General features: G+C 46.7%; 1 protein-coding gene across 3 annotated transcripts in view; it reads right to left on the reverse strand.

Annotated features, from left to right (window-relative positions):
* The window catches only part of LOC110499867 (voltage-dependent calcium channel subunit alpha-2/delta-1), a 153,128-nt gene that overhangs the window by 79,883 nt on the left and 61,187 nt on the right, over positions 1 to 12,058 (reverse strand). For all 3 annotated transcript variants that reach the window (XM_090200896.1, XM_090200895.1, XM_090200898.1), the window contains exons 4-6: positions 10,703 to 10,762; positions 6,027 to 6,062; positions 5,118 to 5,250 (exon numbers count right to left, since the gene is read on the reverse strand). In XM_090200896.1, coding sequence (XP_090057022.1) covers positions 5,118 to 5,250; positions 6,027 to 6,062; positions 10,703 to 10,762 — 229 coding nt within the window. The remainder of the gene's footprint in view (positions 1 to 5,117; positions 5,251 to 6,026; positions 6,063 to 10,702; positions 10,763 to 12,058) is intronic.

A 12,058-nucleotide genomic window follows, 5' to 3' on the forward strand; every position in this document is an offset into this window, starting at 1 on the left:
CTAACGGGCATCAGGCGATTCAGAGTTCCACTACACACGCCAATCCTCCTAATGACTGAGAACACACACACACACACACACACACACACACACACACACACACACACACACACACACACACACACACACACACACACACACACACACACACACACACACACACACACACACACACACACACACACACACACACACACACACTTGCATGATGCAAATGCACACACATACACTATTTCAATCTCAAACCCATACCAATAGGCACGCGCACACACACACACACACATACACGTCCCTATTCCCCACCCACACCAAATCAGCAGGGAGAAAGACTCCAATCAGCAGGCCCCACTGTGGAGGAGTGACAGTCTCTACACCCTGCTATTATTAGACTGAACTGGAGAGCAGAGAGAGAGAGAGCAGGAAGAGAGGGAGAGAGAAGAAGGATGGGAGCGAGGGAAGAAATGGAGAGAGGGGAGATGGAGAAGAGACAGAGAGAGGGGGAGGGGGCATGGGGAAAAGACGAAGAGACAGAGGGGTAGATGGAAAAGAGACAGAGAGAGAGGAGGAGATGGAGAGAGTGAACAAGCCAAAACAAAGAGAGAAAGGAGAGGAGTGTGAAAGTCAAAGGAGGAAAATATGGGTAAAAAGATACATTAGAATAGAGAATGTGAGAGAAAGAGAGATTGAAAGAGAGCGGGATGGTGGGACACCTCATCAAACCTTGATTCAGCCATCAAACCCACAAGGACACTTGGCTTAGTCTAGACAATGACCTGTAATCAACTTACCACCCCGCCTATCTACACACACACACACCACCACCCAGCTCACTCTGGTGCCCACACACACACACACCTCCATGGCAACGCTGACAGCACCAGCCAGCTGAAGTAGCATTGATGTGGCAGCCCATCCTAGGAGAGAGAGAGAGGGATAGAGGAATATAGGGAGAGGTAGAGGGATAGAGGAATGTAGGGAGAGGTAGAGGGATAGAGGAATGTAGGGAGAGGTAGAGGGATAGAGGAATGTAGGAAGAGGTAGAGGGATAGAGGAATGTAGGAAGAGGTAGAGGGATAGAGGAATGTAGGGAGAGGTAGAGGGATAGAGGAATGTAGGGAGAGGTAGAGGGATAGAGGAATGTAGGGAGAGGTAGAGGGATATAGGAATGGAGGTAGAGGGATAGAGGAATGGAGGGAGAGAGGAATGTAGGGAGAGGTAGAGGGATAGAGGAATGTAGGGAGAGGTAGAGGGATAGAGGAATGTAGGGAGAGGTAGAGGGAATGAGGAATGTAGGGAGAGGTAGAGGGATAGAGAAATGTAGGGAGAGGTAGAGGGATAGAGGAATGTAGGGAGAGGTGGCGGGATAGAGGAATGTAGGGAGAGGTAGAGGGATAGAGGAATGTAGGGAGAGGTAGAGGGATAGAGGAATGGAGGGAGAGGTAGAGGGATAGAGGAATATAGGGAGAGGTAGAGGGATAGAGGAATGTAGGGAGAGGTAGAGGGATAGAGGAATGTAGGGAGAGGTAGAGGGATAGAGGAATGTAGGAAGAGGTAGAGGGATAGAGGAATGTAGGAAGAGGTAGAGGGATAGAGGAATGTAGGGAGAGGTAGAGGGATAGAGGAATGTAGGGAGAGGTAGAGGGATAGAGGAATGTAGGGAGAGGTAGAGGGATATAGGAATGGAGGGAGAGGTAGAGGGATAGAGGAATGGAGGGAGAGAGGAATGTAGGGAGAGGTAGAGGGATAGAGGAATGTAGGGAGAGGTAGAGGGATAGAGGAATGTAGGAAGAGGTAGAGGGATAGAGGAATGTAGGGAGAGGTAGAGGGATAGAGGAATGTAGGGAGAGGTAGAGGGATAGAGGAATGGAGGGAGAGGTAGAGGGATAGAGGAATGTAGGGAGAGGTAGAGGGATAGAGGAATGTAGGGAGAGGTAGAGGGATAGAGGAATGGAGGGAGAGGTAGAGGGATAGAGGAATGTAGGGAGAGGTAGAGGGATAGAGGGATGAGTAACACAGAAGCTCACCGCCATAAACAATCCGATGAAAATACGAAGGGACAGACAGGCTGTGACTGTGGGGTGCGTCACTAAATCCCCCATTAGCCACTCAGAGCCACAGTGAGAGAAAGATAGAGTGAGAAAGTGTGTGCGTGAGTGAAAAGGAGAGAAAGAGAAAGAGCGAGAGAAGGGAGAAGGCGAAAAAAAAGAGGGGACAGAAAAAGAGAGAGAATGAGACCACCAGAGCGAGAGGAAAAGAGAGGGATGAATCATTCCTGGACCCACCCCCCCTCCCTAGTGGCATAATGAACATGGACACCTTGTGGCATAATGAACATGGACACCAAGTGGCATAATGAACATGGACACCTAGTGGCATAATGAACATGGACACCTAGTGGCATAATGAACATGGACACCTAGTGGCATAATGAACATGGACACCTAGTGGCATAATGAACATGGACACCTAGTGGCATAATGAACATGGACACCTTGTGGCATAATGAACATGGACACCTAGTGGCATTACGAACATGGACACCTAGTGGCATAATGAACATGGACACCTTGTGGCATAACGGACATGGACACCTCCGAGGCCTAAGCAAAAAAGCAAGAATGTGGTGCACGCCCACGCCACCACCAAATGAAACAGTGAGATAGGAGAGAGGAAGGGACGACACCATTTAGATGGAACGAGACGGTGACAATACTACGGGCCGATTACCAGCACAAAATGTCATCACTGAGATAGCAGGGTCTACATCTCAAGCAAAAAACAACATCAGCAATACACTCACCAGCTTCCGTTGTTTATGTGACCTGGACATGCTACAGCATTCAGGGACTGTACCGTGGCTAAGGTGCACACGGAGCAAGGAGACACTGCCTGGAATCTGTATGTTGATGAGCTGGAAGTGTTCATTTCAATCCTGTATCTCCGTGGAGCATTCGGTGGAAAGAGCGTGTGTATGGAGAGCTTCTGGTGAGATACTTTTCTTTGGAGAAACCATGTCATGGGATCGCTTCCGAGAGATCATGCTTTACCTCCATTTTGATGAAACAGAAATTCGCCATGGTATCCAACGTATAAATACCTGAATATTTTTTACTGCTGTCATATCGACACTTATATTCATTATAATGCCATTATTGCTTTTTGCTGATTTTCACTGTTTCTCAAGCACACTTGTCACTTATAATGATGTTTAGGATACTGCTGTTTCTATCATTTGACCTTGTGTCTTACTGTTCATGCGTCTTGGTGAATGTGGTATTGTGGGGTATTGTTTTTGTCGTCATAAAAAGAAGCTGTTACCGTGTTCCAACACATATGCCTTCTGTTTCATAATTGTATCAAAGGTATTCCATTAATAAAATGCATTGAACATTTTAATGTTATGTTTTTACATATAGCCTAGTCACAAACTAATGAAATAAAAAGTACCTTAGACCTTCATAAACATAACCAAACGATTGTTTTCACAATAGCATATATTAAAGCATTAATTACACTGTTAGAATGTTGTAGTCAAAGTGACTGCTCATTAGCTTGAAGGGGGGTTCCCTCAAGGCCCAGCTGTTCTAGTGTAAAAGAGAATGAAATTAAAGCAGGAAGAGGAGAGAACGAGTGATAAGAGGAGTGACAGACCGAGTCGAGGGCGATAAGGGGAGTGACAGACAGAGCCGAGGGCGATAAGAGGAGTGACAGACCGAGTCGAGGGCAATAAGAGGAGTGACAGACCGAGCCGAGGGCGATAAGAGGAGTGACAGACAGAGCCGAGGGCGATAAGAGGAGTGACAGACAGAGTCGAGGGCGATAAGGGGAGTGACAGACAGAGCCGAGGGCGATAAGAGGAGTGACAGACCGAGCCGAGGGCGATAAGAGGAGTGACAGACAGAGCCGAGGGCGATAAGAGGAGTGACAGACAGAGCCGAGGGCGATAAGAGGAGTGACAGACAGAGCCGAGGGCGATAAGAGGAGTGACAGACAGAGCCGAGGGCGATAAGAGGAGTGACAGACCGAGTCGAGGGCAATAAGGGGAGTGACAGACAGAGCCGAGGGCGATAAGAGGAGTGACAGACCGAGCCGAGGGCGATAAGAGGAGTGACAGACAGAGCCGAGGGCGATAAGAGGAGTGACAGACCGAGTCGAGGGCAATAAGGGGAGTGACAGACAGAGCCGAGGGCGATAAGAGGAGTGACAGACCGAGCCGAGGGCGATAAGAGGAGTGACAGACCGAGCCGAGGGCGATAAGAGGAGTGACAGACCGAGCCGAGGGCGATAAGGGGAGTGACAGACCGAGCCGAGGGCGATAAGAGGAGTGACAGACAGAGCCGAGGGCAATAAGGGGAGTGACAGACCGAGCCGAGGGCAATAAGGGGAGTGACAGACCGAGCCAAGGGCGATAAGAGGAGGGACAGACAGAGCCGAGGGCGATAAGAGGAGTGACAGACAGAGCCGAGGGCGATAAGAGGAGTGACAGACCGAGCCGAGGGCAATAAGGGGAGTGACAGACCGCGCCGAGGGCGATAAGAGGAGGGACAGACAGAGCCGAGGGCGATAAGAGGAGTGACAGACAGAGCCGAGGGCGATAAGAGGAGTGACAGACAGAGCCGAGGGCGATAAGAGGAGTGACAGACAGAGCCGAGGGCGATAAGAGGAGTGACAGACAGAGCCGAGGGCAATAAGAGGAGTGACAGACAGAGCCGAGGGTGGTAGGACGAGTGGCAGACCGAGTCGAGGGCGGATCAGACAAGCATTAAAGAAGAGCATGATAGAGCAAGATTAAGACTAGAGAAAGAAATGGAAGCAGAAAGACTGAGAAAGACCCAGAAAGTATTCACACAAGAAAAAAAAATCATGGCAGTTTCATTGACATTCAGTGTGATTCTCTCATGAGGTTGTGGGTGGGAGAGCGAGGAGCAGCTGGTGACCGGGGTGACTCGGAGGCCAGGTCTGCTGCCCATTGGTTGGGCTAGGCAGTGCTAAATTTAGACTGCAAGCATTGGCCGGGCCATCAGCTGACTACTACACACATTCTGAGAAACTGACTGACCAAAATGTCATGGAAACATGCTATAAATACTGTACAATGCGTGTGTGTGTGTACTCACAGCCCTCGTATATGTCCGTGGGTATGTGGACTGCTGTGGTGTTGTAAGAGATGAGGCGTCTAAATTGCTCGTCTTCCTTAAACTCTGGATAAAGCCGGTTTGGCTTCTTGACCTCTGTATCATTTGAGTCCAGCTATAAGGGAAAAAGACGAAAATAATTAGATATTATTGACGCAAATTGGAGGTCAATGGAGAGTATACTGCATGGATTTGGTGAATACAAAGTATTGTGTGTGTGTGTGTGTCTGTCACTTTGCATTATGGTGCGTTGTATGATAACACATGCGTGTGTCTGTGTGGCGCTTGCTCCATCTCCTGTGGCTGTGAATAATACTGGCGTGTGTTCAGATGCCTGACAGTACTGATCTCCTGTGTCTTGGCCCGTCAAAGCCAGAATGACATCAGTTGTTCAGGAGAGGTGTGTGCCTGCCTGCATGTGTTCTATCACCACATCCCCTGTGGAATTACTATCTGATCCCCAGTATCAAATCAGACAGATGACTTCAGAGGCTTCAGAGGGATGCAGCCGATATCACAGGCACAGATACGTGTTCTTGAGATAATCTCTCACACGCGCACACACACGCACGCACACACACTAGACATAACATGCATGCACGCTCATTTGAATATGCACGCTTTCAAACACACATGCTAACAAAAACACACACTAACCCTAGCGTACTATAGCAACTGTTTTGTGTCTTTTCAGGGCTCTAGAGCCTGGGCCACAGCTGGGGGATGTGGGGGATCCTTTACGGCTATCAATACGCTTTACAACAGGTTTAGTAACCATGGCTACAAAGACAGAGGGTGCAGGTGGGATTTTGTTGAATATACAGACTCAATATGACTCAGATCACGTCTCTTCACTGCACATGGAGGAAGTAACAGTAGAAATGTACTCACGTTTTCTTTGGCATAGTAGTAATGGATGTCATCAGGCTATGGAGAAAGGGCGGGAGGGAAGAGCGAGAGAGAAATAGAAAGATTTCTGAACACAGCAGGTCTTTGATAGGGGTTTAAATCAATGTGCATTGTAAAGTTTTCAGACAGTGTTAGAGTTGTGTGGAAACTGTGTTCCTATGTTGTTTCTATTCTTCAGTGTGCTTGTATTATTTGTCTTATTTTGTCAATTCAAGCACTTCTTCACTCTCTGCGTATGTCTATGTGTGTGTCTCACATGCACAAGTGTGTGTACTCCCTTAATACAGTGCGTGTGTGTACTCCCTTAATGTGTGTGCGTGTGTGTGTGTGTGTGTGTGACACAAAAGCATCCGTAGTGTTGTAACCAACTCTCTCTTTCATCCGTTGTGCGAGCTTCCTGTCAGAGCATGAGCAAGCCAGGCGCTAATGAGCTAGCCTATCCAGCCTAGCTGACAGATGGATGCCTTGGGGACATGGAGCCGGTTCACTGGTTAGCACCACCTGCCTGCCACCCCCGGCGCTGCAACATGGGGCTAACGCTACATGAACCACAGACCTGTGATCTGCTGGTGGTGTGAGGCTCGATAGTTAGCGCCAGGCCATTAGCGATGAGCTAGGTGTTAGCGATAGACAGTTCTGACAGCGGTGCTCCAGCATCTGCTCACCTCCCGAGAGACAGGCTGCAGTCCTTGCAGAGCTTACACACAAGCTCGCACACATATACACACTCTTTCTGTCTTAGTTTCTACTGTATCTCCTATAGACTCAGATCCCTGAGGGGTGAGACAGTGTGACCTTAGTGTGAGTGTCGCTCCACAACATTAAGATGGCCTGACAGCCATCATGAGGAGGTCTCTTCATGTTAGCTTTGAAGCACTGTGGCTACACTCCCCACCTCCTGAAGTGTGTGTGTGTGTTTGTGTGTGAGAAAGTGTGTGTGTGTTCTAAGTGCATGGATGTGAATGTGTGTTAAGGTGGTTTCACACACACAGAGGCTTGTAGAGTACTGGGGTAAATGTTTTTAAGTGATGTAACTCCTGAGGGAGGGAGGACGTCTTCTGGGCTTTCATACAGAAATTAGGCGTGTGTGCAGGGATATTTGATCTCCTACACCAGATTGTGTACACACACACACACACACACACACACACACACACACACACACACACACACACACGCACGTACACACACACACACGCACCCTCGGGTGAGCAAGGACATGGGCGGTTCACGGAGGACTACGCTGTAACCGCGATGTTGGCCGGACGGATTGAGAAGGAGTGAGGAGGGGGTGTCTGGAGACAGAGTGGACCACGTCTCCTCCTAACACTTTCACTGAGCGCGTGCAAGAGCCACATGGAGCCAAGACACTCCTCACGACATGCAACATTGCCTGAGAAAGCCAGCGGTTTTCTGAAATGAATAGAGAAAACTACATTCAGCCTCGTTTGTCGTTGCCTGGTTGACACGCACCCGCACACACACACACTTGGGATCAATTAGCTAGCTCAACATAAACAGTCTGAAAAAGCCAACCTCCGAGTCCTTTCATCGGTGCAGGCTTAATTGGCTAAGACTAACATGTGCGCTAATATTTGCTCGTTAGTTACAGAAAACGCTGGACGTTCACACTAATGACTCTACGCCAAGGGATAATTATCCAAGCAAGCCAAGCATCTCCCTCCAGTCACACATCCCAAGCCTCAAAGAAGTAGACCACGCCAGCATAAAGCAGCACGAAGCTGATACTACTTTGTCCCACACACACGCATGTGCACAGGCACGTACACAGGTGGAGCACGCACGCACGCACAAACACACGCACGCACAAACACACGCACGCACAAACACACGCACGCACAAACACACGCACGCACGCACAAACACACGCGCGCACACACACACACACACGCACACACACACGCACACACACACACTTCCAGTGAGCGTGTCGGAATCAGACTGATAAGAATCCTTTAATGGAGAAGAGTCATTAAAAGGAGTATCGGAGGCGGTTATAATGACACTGTCCAGGTTAGTTTGAAGCTAATAGACTAATAGGAGGTAATGGAGTCTTCCCACATAGAGGCAGTAAAAAATATATATATAAACAGGGAATTTGTCATTTTCAATATATGGCTGCCGAAAGTGAGTGGCTTTCGCATTACTAGGTAGGAGTAGGAGAAGTAAGTTAACAATTTTAATTCATTAGAAAAACTTTGTGGCTCAGACAAAGAACGTTTGGACATGGGGAGTTGAAGAACTGCATCATAATTCATGATGAGGCCTACTAATCAAGTGCAGAGACAGGCTGCTCAGTAGAGAAATGTGTCCGATGGGGAGTGAGTTGGTTACTGGAATCGTGTTCATACAGTGCATTCGTAAAGTATTCAGACCCCTGGGCTTTTTCCACATTTTGTTACATAACAGCCTTATTCTAGAAAATATATATATTTTTATCTCATTAATCTACACACAATACCCCATATTGACAAAGCGAAAACAGGTTTAGAGAAATGTTTGCACATTGATAAAAAAAATAAAAATATGATATTATATTTACATAAGTATTCAGACCTTTTACTCATTACTTTTTTGAAGCACCTTTGGCAGCGACTACAGCCTCGAGTCTTCATGGGTATGGAGCTACAAGCTTTTGGGGAGTTTCTCCCATTCCTCTCTGCAGATCCTCTCAAGCTCTGTCAGGTTAGATGGGGAGCATCGCAGCACAGCTATTTTCAGGTCTCTCCAGAGATGTTCGATTGGGTTCAAGTCCGGGCTCATTTAGAGACTTGTCCCGAAGTCACTCCTGCATTGTCTTGGCTGTGTGCTTAGGGTCGATGTCCTGTTGGAAGGTGAACCTTTGTCCAAGTCTGAGATCCTGAGTGCTCTGGAGCAGGTTTTCATCAAGGATCTCTCTGTACTTTGCTCCGTTCATCTTTGCTTCGATCCTGACTAGTCTCCCATTCCCTGCCACTGAAAAACATCCCCACAGCATGATGCTGCCACCACCGTGCTTCACCATAGGAATGGTGCCAGGTTTCCTCCAGATGTGACCCTTGGCATTCAGAACAAAGAGTTCAATCATGGTTTCATTAGACCAGAGAATATTGTTTCTCACGGTCTGCGAGTCCTTTAGGTGCCTTTTGGCAAACTCCAAGCGGGCTGTCATGTGGCTTTTACTGAGGAGTGGCTTCTGTCTGGCCACTCTACCATAAAACCCTGATTGGTGGAGTACTGCAGAGATGGTTGTCTTTCTGGAAGGTTCTCCCATCTCCACAGAATAACTCTGGAGCTCTGTCAGAGTGACCATCCGGTTCTTGGTCAACTCCCTAACCAAGGCCCTCTCCCTCGATTGCTCAGTTTGGCTGGGCGGTCAGCTCTAAGAAGAGTCTTGGTGGTTCCAAACTTCTTCCATTTAAGAATGATGGAGTCCACTGTGTTCTTGGGGACCCTCAATGATGTGGAAATGTTTTGGTACCCTTCTCCAGATCTGTGCATCAACACAATCCTGCCTCGGAGCTCTACAGACAATTCCTTTGACTTCATGGCTTGGTTTTTGCTCTGACATGCACTGTCAACTGTGGGACCTTATATAGACAGGTGTGTGCCTGTCCAGATCATGTCCAATCAATTGAATTTACCACAGATGGACTCCAATTAAGTTGTAGAAACATCTCAAGGATAATCAATGGAAACAGGATGCACCTGAGCTCAATTTCGAGTCTCATAGAAAAAGGTCTGAATACTTATGTAACTAAGGTATTTGTTTTTTATTTTTAATACATTTGCAAACATTTCTAAAACCCTGTTTTCACTCTGTCATTATGGGGTATTGTGTATAGAAAAACATTGATGTAATACATTTTAGAATAAGACTAATGTGGAATGTGGAAAAGGGGAAGGGGCCTGAATACTTTCCGAATGCACTGTACACTGGCTTAATGGGAATTTGAGAGAGTAAGACCCAGTGCGTGCATGGCTCTGAATGTGTCCCAATGCAATCTAATTGAATTCTACTTAATTGAACGCTATTAAAACTCTATTGTCAATCTAATGAGATTTTATACAAAAATGAACATCTAATGTATTTTTTTTACCAGGTAAGTTGACTGAGAACACATTCTCATTTACAGCAACAACCTGGGGAATAGTCACAGGGGGAGATGGGGGTGAATGAGCCAATTGGAAGATAGGGATGATTGGGTGGCCATGATGGTATGAGGGCCAGATTGAGAATTTAGCCAGGTTAACACCCCTACTCTTATGATAAGTGACCACAGAGAGTCAGGACACCCATTTAATGTCCCATCCGAAAGAAGGCACCCTAAACAGGGCAATATCCCCAATCACTGGCTCTGGGGTATTGGGATATAGTTTTTTTAGACTCGAGGAAAGAATGCATTCTACTGGCCATCCAACACCACTTTCAGCAGCATCTGGTCTCCCACCCAGGAACTGACCAGGACCAACCCTGCTTAGCTTCAGAGGCAAGCCAGCAGTGGGATGCAGGGTGGTAAGCTGCTGGCAATTACAACAATCATATATGATCGTGAATGAAATCAATATTTTCTTATAGAGTTCAAGGCTTCTATAGGTAATGCATCCAGAGATAATGAGGACATTAATAATGTTGATCTCCACAACCACTGGCTCACCTCAGGATCATTCTTCCACCGATGCCACATCTGAAAATCCTCTGCAGCGGATGCCAGGGTCTGGACAAAAAACAGAGAAATAGAGTTGGAATTTTAACACATATTTCCTTTCAATTAAGGAGTTGACATAGTGCTTGTGGCAAGCAGAGAGAGAAAGAAAGAGGGAGAGAGAGAAAGAAAGAGAGAGAGAGAGAGAGAGAGAGAGGTACAAATGTTCATTAACATTGATCACAGACATGAAAGTGTTAAGAGCATAAAAGCCACCATAGTCCTCCACTGTACACAACATATGCTGAGGGTACATTACACACCTCAGCTTACCTTATCATGGCTCATTCACACAACTGGCTCACCTTATCATGGCTCATTCACACAACTGGCTCACCTTATCATGGCTCATTCACACAACTGGCTCACCTTATTATGGCTAATTCAAACAACTGGCTCACCTTATCATGACTAATTCAAACAACTGGCTCACCTTATCATGGCTAATTCAAACAACTGGCTTACCTTATCATGACTCATTCACACAACTGGTTCACCTTATCATGGCTCATTCACACAACTGGCTCACCTTATCATGACTCATTCAAACAACTGGCTCACCTTATCATGACTAATTCAAACAACTGGCTCACCTTATCATGACTAATTCACACAACTGGCTCACCTTATCATGGCTAATTCAAACAACTGGCTCACCTTATTATGGCTAATTCAAACAACTGGCTCACCTTATCATGACTAATTCAAACAACTGGCTCACCTTATCATGACTAATTCAAACAACTGGCTCACCTTATCATGACTAATTCAAACAACTGGCTCACCTTATCATGGCTAATTCACACAACTGGCTCACCTTATCATGGCTAATTCAAACAACTGGCTCACCTTATCATGACTAATTCAAACAACTGGCTCACCTTATCATGGCTAATTCAAACAACTGGCTCTACTTCTACAACCACTAGTAAGGCTGTCAACACAGGAAGTTATTTTAGACTGAAAATCTAAACAAACACATTTTCACTCAACACCCCCAGGTGTGAAACGAGGCTGGGGGTGTCACAGTATAAGACGTCAGTGTGCTCAAGTTAGATCCCCCCCACTCCATATTGGCCCAGATCTGGCCCTAATGACTAGGTTAATGGGTTTCTAATGTAGATCCTCTTTTCATCTCAAACTGGTCTAGAAACACACTGTAACACTAATTTCCCCTGGGGAAATATGGAATCTAATTCCAGTCACTAGTTACTAGTACTGCAGAAAGGGAGTTATTCACGTCACCCATAAATGTTATCAGTTAAATTCATTGAATAAAGGTGAAGTGGGGGGTTAGTGAGATGAGAA

This window comes from Oncorhynchus mykiss, chromosome 15, assembly GCF_057628025.1.
Source record: "Oncorhynchus mykiss isolate SJ-2025 chromosome 15, ASM5762802v1, whole genome shotgun sequence".
NCBI classification, from domain to species: domain Eukaryota; kingdom Metazoa; phylum Chordata; class Actinopteri; order Salmoniformes; family Salmonidae; genus Oncorhynchus; species Oncorhynchus mykiss.